The 23,581-nt window shown below is 44.5% G+C and overlaps 1 protein-coding gene across 1 annotated transcript in view; it reads right to left on the bottom strand.

Annotated features, from left to right (window-relative positions):
• Positions 1–224: 224 nt before the first annotated feature.
• Positions 225–23,581, bottom strand: part of LOC130532798 (A disintegrin and metalloproteinase with thrombospondin motifs 16) — a 35,207-nt gene continuing 11,850 nt past the window's right edge. The window contains exons 5-24 of the mRNA XM_057045653.1: positions 22,559–22,761; positions 21,388–21,471; positions 20,802–20,961; positions 19,427–19,532; positions 19,188–19,325; positions 17,126–17,279; positions 16,009–16,104; positions 13,352–13,500; positions 12,113–12,285; positions 11,891–12,021; positions 11,681–11,804; positions 11,369–11,613; positions 11,164–11,290; positions 10,158–10,284; positions 3,620–3,824; positions 2,828–3,022; positions 2,673–2,729; positions 1,799–2,011; positions 1,580–1,727; positions 225–1,490 (exon numbers count right to left, since the gene is read on the bottom strand). Of these exons, the coding sequence (XP_056901633.1) occupies positions 1,375–1,490; positions 1,580–1,727; positions 1,799–2,011; positions 2,673–2,729; positions 2,828–3,022; positions 3,620–3,824; positions 10,158–10,284; positions 11,164–11,290; positions 11,369–11,613; positions 11,681–11,804; positions 11,891–12,021; positions 12,113–12,285; positions 13,352–13,500; positions 16,009–16,104; positions 17,126–17,279; positions 19,188–19,325; positions 19,427–19,532; positions 20,802–20,961; positions 21,388–21,471; positions 22,559–22,761 (2,951 nt within the window). The 3' untranslated portion in view covers positions 225–1,374. The remainder of the gene's footprint in view (positions 1,491–1,579; positions 1,728–1,798; positions 2,012–2,672; positions 2,730–2,827; positions 3,023–3,619; positions 3,825–10,157; positions 10,285–11,163; positions 11,291–11,368; positions 11,614–11,680; positions 11,805–11,890; positions 12,022–12,112; positions 12,286–13,351; positions 13,501–16,008; positions 16,105–17,125; positions 17,280–19,187; positions 19,326–19,426; positions 19,533–20,801; positions 20,962–21,387; positions 21,472–22,558; positions 22,762–23,581) is intronic.

Genomic DNA, 23,581 nt, shown 5'->3' with positions numbered 1-23,581 from the left:
TGTTTTATTGGGTAATTGATGTTAATTAATAATAATTATGGCCTCATTCATGCATAAATGCAGTTCAGACCACTTTACTGCAACAGCAATTGTAGTTGTTATTTTTATCCCGATGATTTATATTTGTTGTTTTTTTTACACTCTTTTCCTCCTTTAAATTGAACTAATTTAAAAAATAAACAAATAAAAAAAACCTGGAATGAATTCAGGAACAATACCACAAAAAAAAGAAAAAAAACTCATTTTTTATTGCTATTTCGTTTACTTACACTGTAAAAAAAAAGAAATCACATTAAGCATCAGCCACCATTGCTTTGAAACCATAACCAACATGTAATACATTATGTTTGTGCCATATTGATGCATGCAGAATCAGGATGTATGTAACAAATGTTCGATGGTGTTGGGGAAATTTGAACTGTGTCTCTGGTCGTTAAATTGGGCTTTTCTTCATAAAATACAATAAATGCTTTGAATAAAAAATAAAAAAAGGTGCAAATTGTCAGCATGAACTCTAATGACAACGTAATAGGAAAGAATAAAGTAATGGGATTTATGTGGATAATGAAGGACACATTTATACTGCTAATCAATACAGTCTTCCAGCAATGCTGTGATGTAAAGTCAATAAATAAAACAATACTGTACACGGGGTCACACAATTCATCGGTTTCACATTGATTTGGTGGCTGAAGACGTTGTAGCACCACTGAGAATGAGAGTCAGTTCACACGGGCTCGACCCACCTCTGAGCAATAGTGTTTGTAGAGCTTTCATCTCTTAACGTGATTAGAATCGAGAAGCCCTCGCATCCGCCGGCCTGTTTCCTATTTATCAAGCCATGGGGTAAAATCAGGCTCTCCGAAACATCCCTTTTCATCATCAGACCACCAAACTTCCAACCCATTGTGAATGTAGTGCAGAGGGGAATGGAGCATGAGCTGTTGGGTGCTTATTTCTGAAAGTCGGGATTTTTTTTTTTTTTCCTGTTGGCCTGCCATCATTGGTCTTTGTTTGAACGGGGATGTTGGGCGTCCTTGGTACAGATCTGTGCAGTTACATCAACTGTATAAACAAAGCTGGGAGTCTGCAGGTTTTCGGTTTCCCTTGAACACGTCAGTCCTATTTGCTTTAATCAAGATTCCCATTTTGCGAGTTCCTCCTCATAATCTTTTCCTTTAGTCGCATTGTCCTGATCGCATTCCTGCGCAGTGATGTCAGCATCAGCTTTTCGTCTCCAGATGTCCGGCATCCCGGGGAAAAGAAATGGCACTGAGATCCTCTCACACTTCTACCGTAATGTCCTCGCCCGCCACGTGCCAAAGGAAGACAAAGACATCCGAGTGGGGACACCTTTGTGGCGATGGGCTGAGATTATAGGTTTGAGTTTGAGCAGGACTGGCAGCACTGCTTGCCGTAGAACTTGTGGTTGCACACTCCATGTTGAGGAACCAGGTAGCACCAGTTGAAGTAATCCCTACAAGCCACATCTGAGGTAAAAAAAAGAAAGATACCTTGTTGGCTCACCTCCAAAAGTTAATACCTTCCCCTTTACTCAATGATAGCAGCATGATGGTACCTTTCTTGTCAGGTTGTGGACAGAAGTTGGTGTTACAGGCCTGTGAGATCAGTGGTTTAAGATGGAAGGCGCAGCCTGAAGAGGGTTTTCCCTGGACCAGACACTGGACAGTCCTACTCTGCACGCCTCCTCCACACGTCACCGTGCACTGTGGAGAGCACAGAGAAAACAGTGTGAATGCTGCTGTCCGGCTGCAATCCTGCCGTTAGGTTAGCATACCTGAGACCACGGAGAAGACCTCCATTCTGCTGGAGGTGGAGGGTGAGGAAGGGGCTGTGGGAAGGTATGGTGATAGGGGCTCCATCGATGGAGCGCTGGGGTAGTGCGGACAGGACACTCCTTCAGGACGCAGGGCCTTTGGAGCTCGACGGCTGGCTTTGGTACATGGTGGCACTTTTTGTCAGTGAGCTCTCTGTATTTGCCAGCAGTGTCCTTTAATGTGAAAAGAAAAATGAAATGAAAATGACAGCATTATTCTTACCATAAACATAATCTCAGCCATTATAATATTTAACAAAAAGATAAGTTAAACAACATTAGGCATTTGCAGTTATTAGCTTGCCGGTTTCAAGCGATCTGCAAACTTTATGACAAGACTAATTACAAAGAAAGTGATTTGCCATGTTTGTAGTACATGATATGAAAAACAAATGTTCTACTGAACATTTCAATCATGCTACAAAGCTACAGAAATTGTGGTTAGCCCATGCTCTAACGGTAATTGTAAAAATAAAAGGGTTTGGCCCTTCCATACTTCAACTGCCCCTCAAAACAAAAACGCTGCCCACCCCAAAGTTAGCATCTGCAACCACTAGCAAAATGCTGTCACACATTATTAGTGTCTGTCACAGCAAGCTTACAGCTGTCAAAGCTAACATCTGCTACGAGTGGCAAATGTTCCTTCAGATGCATCGGCACAAAATGGTTTTGAAAGGAAAAAGGCATGTAGACAGACAGCTGGTAAACACTCCAAGCTGTGTGTTGAGAATGCCCAATTTGAGTGTGTAATGGCCGGCAAGAACACTCCCTTACACAAAAGGCTCCGAACAAATGCGCTTATGAGTAAACACAATTCAAGTAATGACAAACATACCTTCTCCGCACACTTGATGAAGCGTGTTTGATAACCACGGCCGCATGTCGCTGAACACTAGATGATGAAATCCGAATGATATTACATAAGATTCAAACATGTGAGGTACTTTTTGAATAGTGTTTATTTCGTACGGTTCTTTTTTTTACACACACCTCTTGCCATGTGGAGACGAACCACTGGACTTTGCGTAGCTTCTGGCAGCGTTTGATGAAGCACGATTCTTGACTGCCGGGCTTTGGCAGGCCCGCGCACAAACTGTCTGGCAACGTGCGCGTCTCGACACCTGGTTTGGTGCTTGTGCACAGCACCGTCCTCTTTCTCAAGCCGCTGCCGCACTTACGGGAACACTGCCAAAAAAAGGAAATACAACACAATCGTGACATTTTACACCATGCTGCGCCGCCACCAAACAGTGTTATAAATGAATGCTGGCTAAATATGTAAGAGTTTGCAAGAGTGGGCATAATACAGGCATTGAATCAGTTTTAATGCATAAAGAAGTTCTTTGCAGGCCAAATACAGTAAATGCAGAGAGCATATTCAAAGTTCTCTGTGCTCTACTTCCAGAAGTATTCCTTTGAGACAGTCCAGCCTGTGCACACCATTCAGGGGGCGGTGACGCACTACGCTGTGCCACATGGTACCAGAGAGGAAGGAAACTGGACCCAATTTGTGGCAGAGAATAATGGATGGTTCAAAAAGGACTATTAAAAAGTTTAATAGTGACACGAGTCACAATAAGAGAATGGGAGAATTTTAGGGTTTAAAACTGCTGAGATCACAGTCGTAAAAATTGGTGAAAACGTTGCTGCTTTGGTTCAGGCGACAAAGGAAATGTGCTAAAGAGCTTCGTGTCCCGCTGTAGGTAAGAGACGTAACAAATCGATGTGAGCGCATTTGAAGGTTTCTTTCATATGACAGGGGAGCCTTTTATCCAGGCTTACCTGTGACCACGGCCCGGTGCTCCAGACTGGCGGACAGCTGTGCGTGTTGCAGGCCTGCCGCCTGGCCGGGGCGGGTTGGATGCACTGAGCATCGGACAGGTTGTCTGCATCAGTCTGGCTGGTCCTCTGGATACACTGGACCAGCCTGGTGTGCTCCCCTCCTCCACAGCTCTGGCTGCATGCCCCCCACTCTCCCACAGACCAGCTGGGATGACACAACATAAACCGGCTGAGTCAACAAGCGGCTCCTAAATCACTCGTTTTCAGACGGCCTCTGGGGATTCACAAATGGTATGCTCGCTGTGTGAGACACAAATTTAGATCAGTCCCTTTGCTGTAAGAAAGTCTGCACTTTTCTAAAGTCGAGTTCAATCCTAGAAAACTTACAGCATGTGGGACTAAAGTGTATGTTTTGTTGCTCTCCAACAACTTTGCAAGAGATACTTCTAAAGATTAAAACGGAACTATCAGTTACTGTGGCTAAACTCCAGCCTTTAAATACGAATGACCTCTGACACGCTGGACTGGTGCTATCTTAAGTCTACAGGGTATTAGCATTCATTCATGGTTGACTGGTTGCAGTGCTAATACCAGGCTTTTAACCGGTAACCTAAACCTCACCATCCAGGACACCCCCACTCTGGTTAACCTCGGGGTTTCAGCCTCATCACAGGTTAAGAGAGTACAGTTTATTATCTTTAGACCTTTTTTCCCCTCTTCAGGTTTAATCCTAGATCCCATTCCTTTGTAACTCCTCGAAGCATCTTTGTCCCGGTGATCCATAACTGAAGGCGCAGGTGCTCAAATCCACGTTAGGAACTCTGTCATCGCTAAATGTACCCGCATGTACAAACCCCAAGCAAGCGGATCTTTGCCTGTACCACTCCCACTTTTGCTTGTTGAGGGATCAGGCTCTGGGTTCTGGAATTCAACGTAATGCATTTTACACGATATTTTAACTTCTGCATTTTTGTTGCAGCTATATTCAATTTAGTCTTTTACTTTAAGGATCCAATTGGCTTTTTTGAAGACGTAATCCTATACTCATTAACGCCGTATCGAGTTGCAGATCTTGTCCTGGCTGGTCTTTGTGGATGTCTCTGAGTGTTGAGTAAACATCATGCTGCAGGATAAATGATGTTGTCTAGCTCGCTGCAGACATGATATAACCCCCGTCTGGCGTTTATAACCGTGCCCCCGTGTTTGTGGATTTCTACAGCGTATGTTGGCACATAGGTATTTTCATCCACATGGCGAGACATAATGATATCACGCTCCAAACGCGAGCGGCATCAGAAACCGTATTCCATGATGCAATGTCCAGTCTGGCTGACTGTGCAGATGCAGCAGAATGTAGATCAGAATAGCGGCGATGGACAGCCTGAATGTGGCCTGCTGTGCTCCAAACACATCCTTCCTCAGTGCATAAGGAAAGAGCAAGTACTGAGAAGACCAGAGAAGTAAGACCAAAACTGAGTTTAGCGGAAATATTTGTGCACCTAATGTCAAAAATGTTTAAAGGCTTAAAATCAAATCAATGAATCAATCAAATGAAATAGGTTAAACCAACTATGTATCATTAAAGCATTCTTTTTACTGCGCGTAATAACAGTTTGAGCTGATTTACGAGCGGACAATTTACATTTCACACACGTGCGCACGCACACACACACACACACACACACACACACACACACACTCACACACACACAGAGGTAGGCTTAAGCAGGCTGTAGATAAAGACAGAGATAAGCGCAGGAGAAGAGAGCAAATAGTTGCGAGATTACTTTACAGCTGCTGTTATCACTGCTTCCTCGAGCCAGGGTAAGCCAAACCCATTAGCAGGTAGATGCTGACATGACTCATGTGTGTAACCTTGTAAGTGGAGAGATGTGAGCGAAAGTAAGCAAAAGTGAGGAAAAAGCAAAGCAAGGGGAGATATGAGGGAAGCACATTAACATCCAGATATTTCACCAGAGCAGGGATGTAGATGTGCGCAGTGTGTGTGTGTGTGTGTGAGTGAGATAGTGTGTGCATGTTAAAAAGTTAGTTTTAAGACAAAAAGCCCCGATGACCCCCTACGACCTCACCTATGCCCCTGATTGTCTGAGAATAAGAAAGAAGAACCAAAACAAGGTGACGGGGTTGTGCCAATCCTCCAAATGATCTTGCAGCCCAGTAAGTGTGTGTATGTCTATGTCTGCTTCTGAATGTGCGTGTGTGTGTGTGTGTGTGTGTGTGTGTTGCTGAAGGGAAAATGCAGCATCTGGCGGACTTAACAGGGTCCTGATGGATGATTGAGCAGTTAAGTAGTGACTAAGAGAAGCGAAACAGTCAGTGTCTCTAACACTAGTCTGATTGCCGACTGTAAAAGGGAAAATAGAGAGTGAACAGTCTGGCTGAGAGCAACTGTTTCCTCATGACCTTGATGCATGTGCAAAAACCATGATTCCTAATTCAGTTGCCAGGACGAGCACAATCACATTCTGTAATCTATGCTTGTCTTCTTTTCATAACGTTCCACTGTCCATATTAAAGTTAATTTGACATCTTCCCCAGGGTCCTCGGTGCGCTCTCGTTTGGCAGGTGCTCGCGGATCATTGTTGGACCTCCAGAGCTGCTGTGGTCCTTCTTGACAGTTTCTCCTGTGATCATTTCCTTGTGCTGCTGGATTTTTTTCTTCCTAAAAGGAAGTTTTCCCTCATCACTGTTAGATGGCAGATTTCTGTGAACTCCCAGAGGAGTGTTGGATTTAAACCAACAAATTTACATACATTAAGATAGTAAGGCATTATTAACGTGTGTAAGTTTGGTGGTTTAAGTCCAACATAGCTTAATGGAATGTAGCGTGATTTTCAATAAAATGATGGATTCTGGCAAACAGTTTGGATTTTACCGCGATGACGGCAACATTTGGGGAGTATTATATAATTAGCCTTAGCACATTACACGCGTGGCCTGTAATTTTCCAATCAAAATTTGAATATGTCTTTTTCAATTGCAAATATTTTGAGTACCTGACCCCCAGCTGTAACCCTAGCCTGCACATATTTGCCAATGATTTGGCAACGGAATGATTTATGCAGAACACTGAGCAGGAATAGTATCAAAAAGTCTCTGTAGATGCCTCTTAAAAAAAAAAAAAATTTAAATTTAAGACATTACAAAAGCTTAAGTTTCTTTAACATCAATGCTGGTTAAATAACAGGAACACGATAGTCACAACTATTGATATGATTTAAAAAAAAAGGAAAGAAAAATATGTCCAAGGATTGAAAATTCTTTGTAAATTTGGGCATGGGTGGGGTTTAATAGCGCCTGTCAGAATACCTCCTTGGGAATTTTGATGAAAAGGTAAGAGTGTGTTTGTAAAAGTAATCAGACGTCATTCTTCTTCTGCCCTGCCCAGGCTTTTTGGTTTGTTGTTTTTTCCACTTTTGGACGCATAATGTCAGCTACAGCAGAATGTGGGTGGGGAACCTTTTCCCTATCAAGAGCCAGTTCAAATTTTATAACACCCTTAGAGGGTCTTACTAATTTATTGAGCATACATCACACTAACCTCAGCCTAATGCAAGAGCTGGACTGGTTTGTCTTTGGCAGGGACCCTGATGCCAGATGGTAGTGATGATGAGGATGATGATGCTGCTGCTGCTGCACAGGGCTGGATTTATGAGTTTGGTTGGGTCACTTTCGATTGAAACAGAGTCGGAAGTTGGAAAGTTGTGTCAGCATGTCCCCGCTAAGACTGAGAACACACTCATGATTGTTTTGATTTTCCAAGAACATCCTCACAACTCATCCAGTTGAGTGTTTTTCAGACTAGCTAACGATCCATTCTCAACAATGGCCTCATTACTCACTGTGAGCACACGTCCAAACTCAGGCACGTTGGCTTGCTTTAAACTTTAACAAAGACATAATATTTCATTTTTTCCTCTTGGAAAATGCAGCCCTGATTGTACTTCTTTTCTCTTGGCAGTCCAAATGATGTGTGTTTGCTTAACCACTATAAATATTCACCCATAAATGTTCCTGACCTGGAAACGACAAGCCTGAGTAGTCCAGTATTGTATATTATGTTCTTGTTAAGTTAAAAGGGTTGTTTGGAGTTTGTTTTGGATTGGGTGATAGGTTTTTCTTCTTTAAATTGTCCAATGGGTCAAATCAAAGGTTTTGCAAGCTGCAAATACATCCCTGAGGCTGGATCTACCCTCAGTGTGCATGTTAGGTCTATGTTTGCAAAACTAACAATGTCCATGATGGACATACACTGTATAAGGTTTCCTTCCTGGCAAGGATATTCAGATAGTAAACATATAATGAGAGCGCGAAAAACAAGTTAAATGGACGACTTGCCTGCAGCGTAACCAAACAATTATTACAAGCAGGGTAAAAAGTCAAAGTTGGACGTTCAACAACAAGCGTTCTCTGGACATCTACATGTAGCACTGACCACAATAAGGTCAGTGCCTCGACCGAACCCCTCTGTGCTCATAAATCAAGGCACAACTTGTCAGGGTATCCACTTCATTTGGCTGATATTTCAGACCATTGCTAACCGTGTACGTTAGAACACTCAGAATAGAGACACGGAGGAATTGACACCTCAACGGCAGCTGTCGAAAGTCTCCAGATTGTTGCTCTTGTTATTTCTTGGGAGACAGGAATCTACTACACTTCAACCGTCCTGTGTACCGATCTTTACCTTTACTCTGCAGACATTTTAATGGTGCGTTTAATTTGCTCCATATGAGTTGGAGTTTGGATCCACACTGTATAAAAATGTCAAAAAAGAATTTTATTTGATATAAAGTTGCAAACTGATGTTTTTGTTCTCTGCTGCAGGCATTATCATTCTTTCTAAATCACCTTTTGTGGGATGATAACTCAGCACTGTTTTATTAATAAATGCACATTTTGTGAGGTTATGTGTAGCACATTATATCTATAATACATTTCTCTGTGTGAGGTGTATCAGTGCAAATCTGGATAAAAGTAAGTATAATCTTTTGATTTCTGATCTGGAATGAAACTTCTGGATTATTATTGTTAACCTGCAAATAAAGATGTATTCTGCAGTTCCTTTATTAGTTAGAAATAGAATAATACATGTGTTGGCTGCCTTTTCTTACACCTGAAACATGAATTCTGTAAGACAACTGCCAACTGCTGAAAAACATGTGTAATATTCTCTAATAAAAGCTCTTTTTGCAGGGTTTCTGGAACTGTCCACAGCAGTGCAGACGCTGCCCCTGTGTGTGCCTGTGCGTGTATGTCAGCACATGTCTGGCCTGTCACCCAGATCACTCCTCCCTAACCATGTCCTCAGTGCTGTAACCATACCAACTGTTCCCCCATGCCCCTCCTTGGTCTTGTATTTCAGACAAATACACCCTGATTTGCCAAACATCATCGAAAATGTCTTGGTGCCACACTTACGTGAGCGCTAGGATATTATGCAACACCGAGGGAAAAAAGCAAAGTCTTGGCAACAGCAGGTTGGAAGGGAGGTGTGATCATTTGTTTCTGGTGTGGTGCATAATTGTGTGTGGGAAAGTCCAAAAAAATCTAATGATCACCAGGCTTTGGACAGACCAATATGTTCTGGAGATGGTGGAAGTGGTGAAAATGTTGTCTCTGGTGGGTGATATGACTGTAAAGCTGGTCTTTTATTCAGGGAATCGGTCCCAGAATGATGCTACATGGGAAAAGAATAACAAGAGCCTGGTCTGCTGTATTAAATCAAGACGGAAGCTAACCAGTCCTGACAGTTGGTGAGGTATTATGCTCAACTGCGTGGAGACATGTGCAGAAAATCCGGTTCGCAATGCCTCAAACACATGTTTTGGCCAAAAAGTGCTTTTTCATTACATGGGAGACAAATGTCATTATTATAGAACAGGTGCCTGGCTGGGCTGGGAAAGAATACAGTCAGCGCTGTGAGCAATAAACAGCCCTGTCTGACACTGTGTGGCAAGAAATTACAGAACAGATGTGTCGGCGCTGCAGACCAGGAACAGAGAAGGAAACAGGGAAGGCAGGAGGGAACTGGGATGACAAAAAAGACTAAACAGAAAAAGGAAAGTGAGGACAAAAGATAGAAACAGATGGAAAAACTGATAATAAGTAGAGCATATTGATCGCAGTAGACCAACCTGGTGGGCTTGACCACCTTCCATCATCATAATTGGCTCCAAAGGCATTCATGCACAATGTCGAGCTGTTACTGCAAAATATTTCTGTCCTTTGCAAAAACCTGCACTGCACAAAATTGTTCCAGAGAGAACCACCTGGACGATGCAACAATGACATCTGGAAGTTTATAAGGGCCATTTCGTCTTATTCCAAACATATTTTTATGAATTATTCATGGACTATAGTTAATGGTGTCTAAATTGAAGCACCCAGGCATATTTTCTTGGTAATTTACACAAGCACAACCTTCTTGAGTGGTTTTTGTCCAATTATTTGGTCTTTGAGAGAACAGGTTTGAGAGGTTGGTGATAAAGGTTCAGCTATGCTCTGAGGGTCTCACCTGGCAGGACACGGCTGGGTGTTGCAAGGCACCAGTCCAGTTACCGGTCTCGACCTCGGGTTGCAGTAAGACGTGTTCACCTGCACTCTCATGTCTTTGTAGCACGCCGTCTTAGTGTTCATCAAGCCTGTACAGGTTACACACCAGTGATTGCAAATGAAAAGATGGACTTTTGCACTGTAAATCGTCTTGTTGCTTGAACAAAGTAGTGATTCAGCTTGTCCATGTGACATTTACGATGGTTCAGCATTATTTTTTCTAATAACCCGTGCAGTTGGTTCCGGATCCGACAGTGGTGAATTCATGTGAGCACTGGATCTTAGCCTCACAAATCCCCCGGTTGGTATTTGGCTGTAGGCATTATCACTCTGCACATCTCAGCTTATAGAGGTCAGTTACTCAGTCACACTCTTTAATAAAGCAAATGACCCCCAGCCCATCATGGTCTTCAATCAGGACACAAAGGGTGGAGGCGGTTAGGGTGGACCACAACGGTCCAAGGTGGGGTCCTTTAGTCTGTACTGTCAATCATTAGAAATTCTACACCTGGGATTTTGTTCACACTCATATTGATGCATATATGCACCATCCAACCTCTGCGGGGTCTGACCAGGAATAAAGAGATACAGTCTGCATGTATTAGTTTAGCCACTGGTCTCGGCCAAGTTTGTGTGTATGTTCGCTCCCTTCAGCAGATCTTTGTGTGCATGTGTGCGCACGTGTAATAGCAGGTCACCAGCAGAACAAGAGGTTGTCCCGCCAACCTCAAACAGGACCTGGTCATGTCCCCTCAGTAATGATGGGAACACTTCCCTTTCCATTTAACCTGCAGCTAAACGGCTTATTATAGATCAGAGAGGTACTGACCCAGATTTAAGATCTGAAGATGACCTCTCATTTCCAGCCACCTCAACCTACCAAAATATTGGATTCCTTTGAGCGTAAAAGCTTGCAGCTTACTCATACGTATATCCAATATGAGCTCAAAAAGATAAAAGCACCTCACCTGCTGCACAGGTTGCTGAGCACTGGGAGCGTACGATGGCCCACGTATAATTGTGTTTCCTCTTTTCATCAGCTTTCATTAAGGTGTATTCCCAGCGTACACCTGGGTTCCAGCCTTGCAACAACACCTAAGGACGAAAGAAAAAGTGTTGAAACAGCACAAAATGTGGCGATCGAACCAGCTCCTGGTCAAGATAATCACTCACCTCAATGACAAGCGTCTCGTTGGTCGGGCCACTTGATATTAGGCTTTCTGGTCTGTTATAAGGCCTCTTGTACTCAAAAATGGCTCCAGCGATGGCATGCCGACCTGGCCAGTCTACTGTCCAATGCCCATTCAGATAGTATCGTCTCTGGGTGTCCCTGACAGCCAGGTAGGAGCTGGATGTATTCAGTTCCATCACACGTATACCTCGAGCCCCCGCTGGGATGGTGACCACTCCATAATACTCTGAGAAGGAGTAAAAAAGTTCAAGCACTTTGGAAGCCTTTGGTATAAAAGGTTGAATAAGTCGTACGGTTGGTGTAATGCTGCTTGGTGTATTGTCCTTTATAGATCTTGCAGGTGGAGTTGTCGCCTTTACAAATGCCGCAGGCGTCAGGCGCAGCTGCAGACCCCAAAATGCGGTCACAGCCCACTCTCTGTGGAAAAACAAGTAGTGGTTCACAAAGTAGTGGTTGAAAAAAACTACTTCCTGTCCTCTTTACGTGATGTTCCCTAGCATTACCTCGCACAGTCCGTCAATACAGACATTAGAGCTGTCCTGGGAGCACAGGGTGCCGTCTTTCACTTTGCTGGCCAGCGCGAAGAAGAAGTCGTAGCCTTCAGCAAAGCAGTACAACTTGCAAACATCTTGATCTGGACGGCAACAACACAACCACAGATGTAAAAACAGGACACTTTTATTTTAGTATTTATCACCCCCATATTCAGGGCAGGCTTGGCTTACCGTCCACTTTGGTATATGGCCTCCAGGTGTAGTGCCAGCCTCTGAACTGCCTGCTGTTGAACTCTGCACACTGCTGTGCCCTGTAGTCTGTGGTGTTGGGAGGGCAATCAACCGTATTGCACAGCTTGTACGACCTGGCGGAGCCCTCGCAAAATTTGCCTCCGTAGGCGGGTCTGCAGAGAAATGATCAAGAAAATAACATCTTTTTGTGGGGGGGCAAAAACCCCACTACTGTGAGCTATTTTAAATGGAAGTATTGGTTTAGGTTGGAAACGGATTTTCATTTGAAGCTGTTCTATTAGCATGATTACTATGTAGGGGTTCGCTCTGTTAGCCCCGCATGAAAGAAGCTTTGTGAAGTCCGATCGCAGGTGTAGCACCCCAGGCAGTGGTCTTCAGACTCCCCCGCCCCAGATGACAGCTATCGCGCCTTCTGTAATCTCTCCAATCACATTTGTCACTGATCTCCCTTTCTTATTCTAAGATCCCTTCCTTTTATATCACTTTTCATTCCCAAATTCCTTTTTATGTCATCTTTCTCAACTCGTCACCCCCTTCCTTGGTTTCCCCAGCCCAACCTTGTGTTCCTTGATCACCACCAGCACCATCTTAACTTGTCAGACTCTTGGCAGTGCATGATAAAGAAGAGGCCTCAGTGTTTTAAACAGCCCCCCCCCCCCCCCCCCCCCCCTTTACTGACTGGCAGTGTGAATAATCCTGAGTGAATGATTAGTCCTGGGCTGAGTGAACAGTGAGGTGATGATGGATCCATGAGTTATTCACTCTGTTGTGTCCTGAGCAACAGAGTCTTGGCTGCAGCTGATGCAATCACAGTAACTTTGCGATGGCAGTGAGTATTTTTAATGTGCTTTTAATGCGCAATAAAGTAAAAACGACCCAGTTTTTCTCTTGGAAACATGGAATCATTCAAAACCTGATGACATGTGCATCGACATGAGGAGAAAATGTAGAATCACAGCAATAACAAGTATTTAAACAGACCTTGAGAGTAAACTGTAGATAGATTTATGAAAGGAAGAAATATGAAAGATTTTACTCTTTATTGAGTAGGAATATTAATTTAAATTTCCTGTCTTTAGATTTTTTTTATTTTATGCATACATTTCTTAAAAATGTTCAACATTTAAGGTCAACTCAAAAGCTTAAGATTATATTAAAACAAAGAGACAAACATAAAAAAAAGTGAAAAAGTCCATTTGCTAAATGAATAGTAGAAACCTGGGATTGTTGCAGTGCCTCTCCCGATAGGTGACTCCACTCTCGCAGCTTCTTGAGCATGCTGACCAGGACGACCAGTCTGACCACTGGCCATGCTGGGGCCTCGGGCCTTCGTCACCCCGCTTCACACACTGGCCCCTGCGACACCACTGGACAAAGGCAGGAAGTGGAGTGATGAGCGGCAAAGTAAAAAGGATAGCGGAGCACGTTGAGGAACCTACACTTAGCTCAAACCAGCTCTTTATCTTTACAATGACTTACTGTCAAAAAAGAACAGAAGAGGCCTGTGCTTTGAGAGTGACTCAGCTTTTACTGCTGTCTATTCCCCGTTACGTCTTTTCAGTCCATCCAGTAAAACCGTATTGGACCGCCTCTGCTATGAGCTGTCAGCAGCTAGAATTAACGGAGCTACGCCAAACGCAACTGATAAGTGGAAAAACAGTGTCACACTTGACTTGGATATTTTCTTACACGCATTTCTGGCAGATACATGCATCTCTTGCAGCTCTGTGCTGTATCTATCGAACACCCAACGTGCATTGCTGTAAGCTACAGATTACACGTGTTTTAGGTATCAGTCTTAAGGCCTGTTATGTATTTTGCGAAGCCTGGCGGCAACGTCGACGCATTTCCTGCGCAGATGGGGGTCGTATGCTTTTGCCATTTATGACTGTAATCGGGTATACTCTGGTGCCTGCTTGTTTGGATGTAAAGTGAGGCAATATTCATGACTTACATTTTACAGCCAGTTGCTTTTGATTTAATTAGGTGATTGGTTAGCAAACAGCACACGCAACACATAGCTTGCACAAGATACAGTCACAAAACACACTTAGAGTGAGAAATAGGAAAGGACAGATGAGATATTAAATCTGCGGTGTGTTGCAGAAAATGCGATACGTATGAAACTCCCTCCCCACGTAAGCTACGCAGACCAAGGAGGTTATGGGACAGGTCGGCAGGGGTTTGTCTAACTGTCAGCAAAATAACTTGGAAACATTAGAAATGGATTTTCATGAAATATTCAGGAAATATTCAGCATAGGCCCAGGAAAAAAAGATTTATTTTTGGCAGCGTTCCAGATACTGGAGGTACTTTAACCTTTGATCATCCAAAGATCAACTACTACTGCCTATACTGTTAGTGACTTATAGGATGGAACCCTTGCTCCTCCTACATGAACTTGCACAAGGTTAAGTAACAATATGTGGGGAATATGTGTTCTACTTGTAACTGAAAAAGTTACCATAGAAACAGCACTTTAGATTCTCATACTCATCATTCCTATGCACATAGTGTGTGCATGATGTGTGCATTTGAGGGACAGAGATGCTTTCCTGTGGTCCATAATCCCCCCCATGATGCCGCCATCCCGCTGCACAGAGGCCACTCTGATTAAGCAGCCAGAAAAAACCCAGCCAGTCGTGTTCCACATGGCAGATGGGGAATAAAAAAGCCAAAAGCCAGACCGTCTGCAGTGTATTTTGTGAAAATATTGAACATAACACTTGCCTAATGCTCCAGAATCCCGTTATTTGCTGAACGCGCCAACCGTAGGCTGATCCGCGCGTTCCAAAACGAGCACCATTTCACCCCAAATCCCTGCATGTAATGTGAGAGCGCTTTGCACATTCTGGGCTCATTTAAAGCAACATTATGTCACAAGCCGTTTCCTGGCTCAGGCGCGAACAGGATTTGCAAATGTCAGGATGACATCAGTCACTGTATACTCACCCAGTCGCCCACAAGCACGTGGAATACTGCGCACGCACACAACCTGCATCTGCATTTATATTAATAGGAGGTTGTATAATCAGCTGTTCTTGCTCTGAGCTATCCTCCCCTGCACTCAGTATCCCACACACACACGCGCGCACCCTCTCCGCCTAATCTTGTGGTCGTTGAGGAAGAAGCAGAACAGCTGATTTCTCCTCGCTCTTCCTCCTGCACCCGAGTGTCGCAGATTCCTGAGCGAGGCCGTCATTGTTAGCATTAATTGTCCCACGGAGGGAGAGGGCGTGATTAAGCCATCAAGTTTAATATACTGAGAAGAAATTGTCAATGAGTGGCCGAAACTGGGGCTAGGGCCACGGGAATGTCATAAAATAAACAGCCAAAGAAACAAAGAATAAATAAAGAGTGCTGGCTGTTTTTTGGCCTGAACCCCCAGTGGCATGGTAGCGCTGCATCAGCAGCAAACGGAGCGCAGCTGCTCACTGAAGGAAAGTGATGAGATAGAGACAGAGAGAGAGGGGGGGGGCACTCTACTGTCATCTAGTGAAACCGAATGTAAAATCACATGAATTAAGTAGAAGTTCCATCACACACAAATATATGATCTTGGCCTTTTATTCTCAAATGTCACACAGTTGTTAACATTAGGTAGCCCACTTCACAATGGCTAAGTAAGGAAATGTTTGTTTTAAAGTCCGTCTTGTCTGAGCACTTTGAGAGTGGCTGCTAACAGTGGTCCCGCCTTATTTTAATTAGTAGATTTATGTGGAGTTTGAACTAGCAACTTCCCTTTTTATTGAGTTCATTGCTAGCTTCTAAAAATCTCTCTTAGGCAGTGTTCTGAGGCCATCCACGGGATAAAAGACCTGCAAGTGTATCACAAAACACACACACACACACGTGCAGAACACATGTTTAATCACCATATCGGGGCCGCAGGCTGAACCTTCAGCAGCTGGCATGAACTTGGTCTCACACTTCCTCCCAACACGGTGGCACCACAGAGCCTTGCAGATATCCTTGAAGATTAGAAGAGAAAGAGCAACAGTAAGTATTTCTACCATTTAAGCCTCACTAGTCGCAGGTTTTAACTTTGCAGTCAAACCAAGGATACCACAGAAAACTGCGTATGTTTTCCAGTGACACAACCTGCCACGTTTTCATGAATTACGGGTTTCTTACACAACAAACTTGTCCGAAAACTAAAGTCCAAGAACTTCAGTCTGGTTTGGCATCTTTTTAAATCTACAGATTAAAACTGCCTGATCACTGAGGACAGTCTGAGACCAAAACCGTGCATGAGCAAACATTTCTCAAATATTGGACAGCTGAGACTCCGTGGACGGGCATGTTGGGGAAAACATTGCGTGCTGATAACATGGGGTCGCCTCCAGCGGTCGTCCTAACACCGGCCCAGTTCTGTTCAACACAATGAAAAAGGTCAAAAGCGAAGGTCGAGGAGAGGAAAGCCGCTGGCTAGCTGCCAAGCCACATTCCCTATGCCAATCCTCTCAAAATTCCCTGACTATTAAAAACATGCAATTGGTCTGGATCGCCATGGCAACCTTCCACCCGTGTCATGTTTATGTACATTCACATTATTCTTGAGTCCACCAACAGTTTTGGCCACATTACACTCCTTAAATGCCAAACTGATTAGCGAAACACTGGTGGCTGCGTTCAGGTTACTTCATCTGGTGTTGCTCTTATGATCCTGGTTTCCAGTGAGCACCAGTCAATTCTAAGAGGGTATTTACATTACTGCCACTGGCAGTAATAATGAGACAATGAGAGAGCAACCAGGCGAGATTCCCATTGGCAACACTCCAGTGTATATTTAGTCATCAATCCCAGTGAGTATTATACGGGCAGCATTATAACTCTGACTGTTTATTTTATGTGTGAGAGAAGAGAGAATTTATGAGTCCCCTTCCTTCCCTTTTTTCTTCACCCTCTCTTTTTCCCTCTACCTCACGCATCCCATTCCTGCTCTCGGCTTCCCGCTCTGTTTGTTTTGGGTTTTTTTTCTGTTTGCTCTACCTTCTTGAAATCCAGGGTGCAGAGTTTGGCCTTCTCCCCGAACTGCCACTTGCACTGCGTGTCCGCGTCGTACAGCTCGCCGGGCAGCTTCTCGGGGTAGCGATACTCCTTGGCCGCTCTGGGCTCGTCCGATAAGCAGAGAGACTGGGCGGAACTAAAGGATGGGACAATGAACAAAGTGAGGGAAGGAAACGAAGGCAGGAAATCCAGAAGAACAGGCGATGGAAGGGGAGAAAGGTGTAGAAGTGTTAATTCAACAAATAATGAGTGCCATGGTGCATCAGTGTAATGGAGGCGTGTACGTCTCAGGCCGTGAGGTTCCATTGTTTCCCATTTTAGGTATCACAGTTGCCATAGAAACATAACAAGCTGCCCAAACTGAAACGCTGAGAGTAATGTGCATGGTATGAAAGCAATGGTTTTATTGCATCAAACGCTCACTTACTACAGGCATAAAAAAGAAAAGAACTTGCCTATATCGCACAGGTGGGGGGTTTCCAGTGTTAGCTGATATCACCCCTTACTACAAGGAGATGTTTTACAGCTTATACGCTCCAGTCAGGGGAGCAGAAAATAGGAGGAAAGCATGGAAAGGTAAAAAAAAAAGAAAAATAGGTCGAGTTGAGCGTGCCAATAAGCGGCCATGATTGCTTTAGCAGAGGATCCATCTGCAGAGAACAATGGATGTGGAGCAGAGATATTCTAATAAGGTGTCTGAAAAACACATTATATCCACTGTGGACGCACAGCGCACACCAGCACTCCAGTGGAGGATGTTTTATCTTGGATGAAAGGGCTGGAGAAGGCCTGGGACTGTTGCAGCTTGAAGCTACATGAGACCTGGTGACAGTCTTGTGGCATCTCCTCAGATAAAAATACTAATAAATTAAATAAGCTCCTATTCTATCTGGCTCCTCCTCGGCCACACCAGCAAAATACAAACGGGTGACTATTGAAGAGAGAGCCACAGTTGTGCATTGGAATTGGGGAAAGGTTGAATTAAGTCGCAAAGTTAAACTACAGCTAACTTGATTTTACCCTGAACGGTTTAAAAACAAGCGCACCTTTAATTCCTTCATTCATCTGAGCTAACTTCCCAGTCGCTGCTACACATGCGCTATTGGCACCAAGCCAGAGGTGATACTTGTCTTCCCATCTGACTCAAAGACCAAACACATGAGCGTCTTCAGGGGACACGTGTTCGCTGGAGCTGAAAGGCTGCTAGGAAGGAACCAGCCTGAGAGACAAAGAATCTTGCCGCGTTTGTGTTTCGTGGGATTTTTGGACGTGTCGCTCCGGCGTTAACAAAGAGATCCTGTTTCAAAATCCAGCTGCAGCAGCTCTGATAAAGCTCCGGGCTGTGTTGATGCGACCCCTCTGTCACAGCTGACTCAAAAGAGGCAGATTTAAACTGGGTGTGACACAAACGGCAACAACCCATCAGTTCATCTGAAATTCCCGAACGCTTTCAGTCCCGATCTGGGCAGCGTGCGGCAAAAATGCCAGCACGATCCGGGCTGCAGAGCTCTCCCAGCCCCAGTGGGTTGATGGGATTTTAATATAAGGCTGACAGCTCTAACAAAAGTGAGGTCACCCCCCCCCCCACCCCCCAGCTCTAATAACGCAGTGAGGAAATACACTGTCTGTCTCCACCAATGTGAAACGGGAGACCTGACAGTTCAGTTAACACACTGGTAAATTTAGTGGAGGACACTGACACTGTGTTATCTGTTTTCACACACACACACACACACACACACACACACACACACACACACACACAACGTATGCACTCCTTCCTTGTGTCAGCTATATTTCAGGGCCACTCACACATGCACAGTGCAATCTATAGGTTTTCTTTAACATTGTCTAACTGATACATCATCAGGCCCTTATTCAGCTACCAGGGACATGTTAGAATAACATTGCATACAAAGGTGGCTGAAACATGTTTGAAACTTCGGCGCTGGCTGGCGAGTTTTGCAATTTACACCACCAGATGTTGGACGGACCTGCGATCAGGATGCGATGATTCAAAGGAAAGAAATGGCGAGCTGCTCACTTGAGGAAGCGGCTGAGGTACTGGCGGCTGCAGGCCGACCAGGAGAAGATGCCGTTGTGGCCGGCTAACGTCGGAGACATGATGTTGCCCTCGGACTTCTTGCAGACGTTTCCTTCGCCATCATGGACCATTCCAAAACTGGGAACAACAAAGCAGTAAGAACAAAGACTAACAAACTCTTCCGGTATGACATTCTACACTCTTGCATGTTCATGCCAGGATGTATCGGAAACACGTACTTGTGTCCGGATTCGTGGGCGATGGTGAAGGCCAGGCCCAGTCCCGTGTCTTCGTTAATGGTGCAGCTCCGGTACCGGCTGCACATCCCACTGATTGGGGCAAAACCTGCAATAACATTGAAATTAAAGTTACACCTCAACCACACACCATAATTTAAAGGGAAAAAAAATCAAAGCTGCTCTAAATCAGTTACAGGGCGCTCGGGGATTAAATATCAAACACTCGCTATTGAAATACGAGATTCTATTTGATCCCCCACTCACTTTCTGACGCGATCTGGTTTTACTTCTTTTTTCTTGCTTCTTTAATAAACCCCTTTTCGACTCGTGTCTCGGGTCCAGCCACCCAAACACATCACTTAGCCTTGTGTTGCATTTTATGACTCTGACTCATTGGAGATTGAAAAGAAATCCCCAGAAGTAACCTTACTGTGTGCATAAATAAAGCAAATAGAAATATTAAACAGTGCAGGCGGACGGACTGTGAGAACTTACTTTTAGTTCCATTCTATCAACAGTAGATCATTTATATTATGCACTCATTTTGAAATATGGAAGAAAACACTAGGGATGGGGAGCTTTACGCTAAGGCAAACAAACCATGTTATGGTTTGTTTGGTAGCACTGGTGGTCATTTGGGAGTGTTTTTTTTTTTTGATGTTGTAAATGCACGCAGAGCATACACATGCACACACTTGCATGCACACGCGTAGACCTTTGAACTCCGCTTTCATGAGCACGACGATTAGCGCTAGCGCTAGCCCCGACATGTTGAAGCCTGGGCTTCGCTGGGACACACGATGCGGGGCTTTTCTCACAGTGCGCAGCACAACAATGCGCCGGGCCGCTCATTAACACAAACAAGCTGTTGTTAGTTTGCACGACGGTGTACGATGGGCTGACAGAGGCCTTGAACTGCAATCATACTTTAAAAAAAGAAATCTCTGAAGTTTCATAATGTCAACAGCCACAAATCTGATTAAACTGTAAACACTCTTCCCCCTTTTACGTATATGCAAACCTCCGATTTCTGCAAAACATGTGAATGTATGAACCTGCACTGCAGGAAAGATCGCAACCATCTGGCTCGCCTAATGTGACCCTTGTTTTGCATCACATGAAGAGGGTGCAGGAGAACGGGTACACACCGGAGAGAAAGGCTGACATGAGTGTGAGTCACATATTTGGTTTTTGGAGCAAGAAATAAACACACAAGCGAGGCAGATGGCACCCATGTGATTCCGCTAAATCAAGAGCCGGTCATTTTGTTTCCTTCTCCATGTCATTATTTTGAAAATTGCATCTGTGTCTTATTCCTGCCTCACGTATTTGCTTTGCATTCGCCCCCAGAAGGGTTCAAGAGGCCCAGATGTACCGAGAGTGTCGCAGGGTTCGTTCTTCCAGGAGCAGATGTCGAGGCCCGTCAGGAGGATGGCGTGGTCGTGGTGCCTGCCTTCCCGGCCTCTCAGGGTGGACTGCCAGTGGCAGAAGCTGTTCAGTGTGTGGTCGGCGTGGTGGTTGATCACCAGCCCCTCCTGGGAGATACAGCAGATAAAAGCAGACTGTGAGACGCGTGGGACTAGCTTAGTGCTTATCTGCACAAATGCCTGTTTAACATACAAACAGGACCATTATTATATCTATACCGGTATATGTATGTAAATCCTCCCAAATTGTTTGAAAATGTTTTGAAGTGTTGTTCCCCCTCCACGGGAGCACTGTGACGTCAGACACCGGTGGACACCAGAAGCTGCTCTTGACTGATTCTCTCGGATAGTGTACCTGTATATCTGTTCTTATATCTGCTCCGAGGAAATGTGTACCCTGTAATTAACTCCTGTCGGAGCGTTGGCTCACCAGGAAAACCCAGAGAAAAGACCTCCAAGGCCTCTGAAAGCTTGAGGTTCAGGCAAAGAAATGACCATCACCTGAAGCTCTTACCAGGCTGTGGGGGCGCTCACCTGCTCTTCATCCAGAAGCACAAGGCCCACTATCACAATGTTGATGTTCCCCCCAATCGTTCCGTCTTTGAAGAGACTTGATACCTGGAGGGAACACAAGAGGAGGTCTTTACTGATCAATGATGGACTGAATGAGAATGCAGCTGCTGCTTCCAGACCCCCACCATCACCCTCACCCCCACCATCACCATCACCATCACCATCACCATCACCATCACCATCAGCATCAGCATCACCGTCCCTTTATACTGTAGCAATAATATCCTAAATCTCACATTCTTGTCTGTAAATTTTGCCTCCCGGACGCACAATATGACCCCAAAGAACCCATTTATTGTGTGTGCCAGAGCAGACAGATGTGGTCGGGAGGGGGGTTGCTTTTAATGAAACCCCAGACTCTCCCCAGATGACTCCTCTGAGAGACGGGTTGTGGCTGCAGCAGGTCGACCTCCAGAAATGGGAAGGGGGGGCGTGTTGAAAATAGCGGATTATCTTTGGATTTGTCAGTAAGTAGCAAAACGAGCATAGCGGAATGCGCTTGCAGACCAGCAGAAGGGTGGGGGGGGCATCGGGGTCTGGGGTGTCAATGTGATCTCACCACGCTATCAGGTTCATGTTTTCACACGTGAGAAAGGGAGGCAGACAAAATAAATACACATGTTCTTGCACTGAGTACCAAATATTAATTCCAACCAAGGTTGAAGTGTAAAGCAAGGCCAAAAAATGTAGTTCCGCTGACCATCTGCGGTTAACAACTAAAATGCTAATGCTAGCATGCTGCTACCTAACCTGTCTGCAATCCCACATATTTTTTTATTGTGAATTTTAAATAGATTTCTGATTATAACTGTGTATGGCTGGTACCTGTCATGACCCATAACATAAGTTATTGTATATAAAATTGTTTTACAATAGTGCCCTGCGTTTTAAATGTTTTAACCCTAGCAGGGCTGAAGTAATCATGATACGATTTGACATTTGACCTTGAGCATGAGCCCGAAAATGACCATAATGGCTGCATTAAAGGGGAATTAAAGGCTGATGTACATTTTTGTAGTGTAAGTGAGAACAGCTGGGCTGCAAATGGCTAAAGCGCTGCTTTCCAAAACCCATAAAAATAACACTTAATATTAAAAAACCCCAAAACTTTAGTTTTAGTGTCTGTCCTCACCATGTTCAGCACAGTCAGAACATACGTGGTGATGTTCTCATGGCCGTGGTTGTCCATCATCTTTCTGTCCACCACCACCAGCATTTCCACGTTGAGCTTGCGGCTGTGCTGGGTCTTCATCAGGACGGCTCTTTTGTTCCGTGGGATGAACTTGTACTCATCGGGAAGGATAAAGGCGTCATCTTCTGGAGGTTTGGGCATGTCTAAATAGGACAATAAGAGAAGGTGGAAGAAACATATCTTTAAGTACCAACTGATGGTACTGATGGAAAATCAATTGATATCATCAATCAGGTCTGACGTGTTGAGGAAAAATCAAAGCAATGGTCCAGAAAATGGCAGTTTACTCCATACTGATGTCATGGATACACAATTTTCTTCTTTTTTGTTAATTACTCTGCAGTTGTTACTGTTAAACTTCCACCGAGCTAAGGGTGGAATATCGGCTCAGTTGCCTCTACAGCGAGTCATTCATCCCACCTTCCAGCAGCGTTGCCTCAGAAATTCATGGAAACCTGATCATCAGTAGATATAAATCATGATACGCACGGATGTGAGGCAGATAAAAGGATAAGAACAGGGAAGTTCCATTCAGAAAACTGAACGTGTCCTCCCACTTTCAGGTTATCCGAGCATTCACCCGTCACTGCCATAAACCATAGAGGCTGAAACATTTGCTTATCTAGCTGGACGACAGGTGAGCGGCCAAATTGCCTTTCTGGCTGAAACGCGGCACAGGTGTTTTTGTGATGTCACCCCGAGGGAATGTAAACACCCGCGTGTTTTCACGAGGGACCGCCAGCTGTGGCTCTGCGGGGTAATGGTGGCGGTACTGGTCCGATCCCCGTGTGCTTGCTTTCCGATGACCCCTGTGACACCCGCGATGTTAACTGATCTCGGGCTAATCCGCGGAGAGAAAACATTTGTCATGGCGTAAAACCGGATATCAAACATTTGCCTTAACCTTTCCTAGGTCACGTCGCTAATGCGACCTGAGAAAACGTTGACAGAGATGGGAGATAA

Source organism: Takifugu flavidus, chromosome 10 (assembly GCF_003711565.1).
Source record: "Takifugu flavidus isolate HTHZ2018 chromosome 10, ASM371156v2, whole genome shotgun sequence".
Taxonomy (NCBI): Eukaryota; Metazoa; Chordata; class Actinopteri; order Tetraodontiformes; family Tetraodontidae; genus Takifugu; species Takifugu flavidus.
This window is presented reverse-complemented; position numbering and strand designations above follow the sequence as displayed.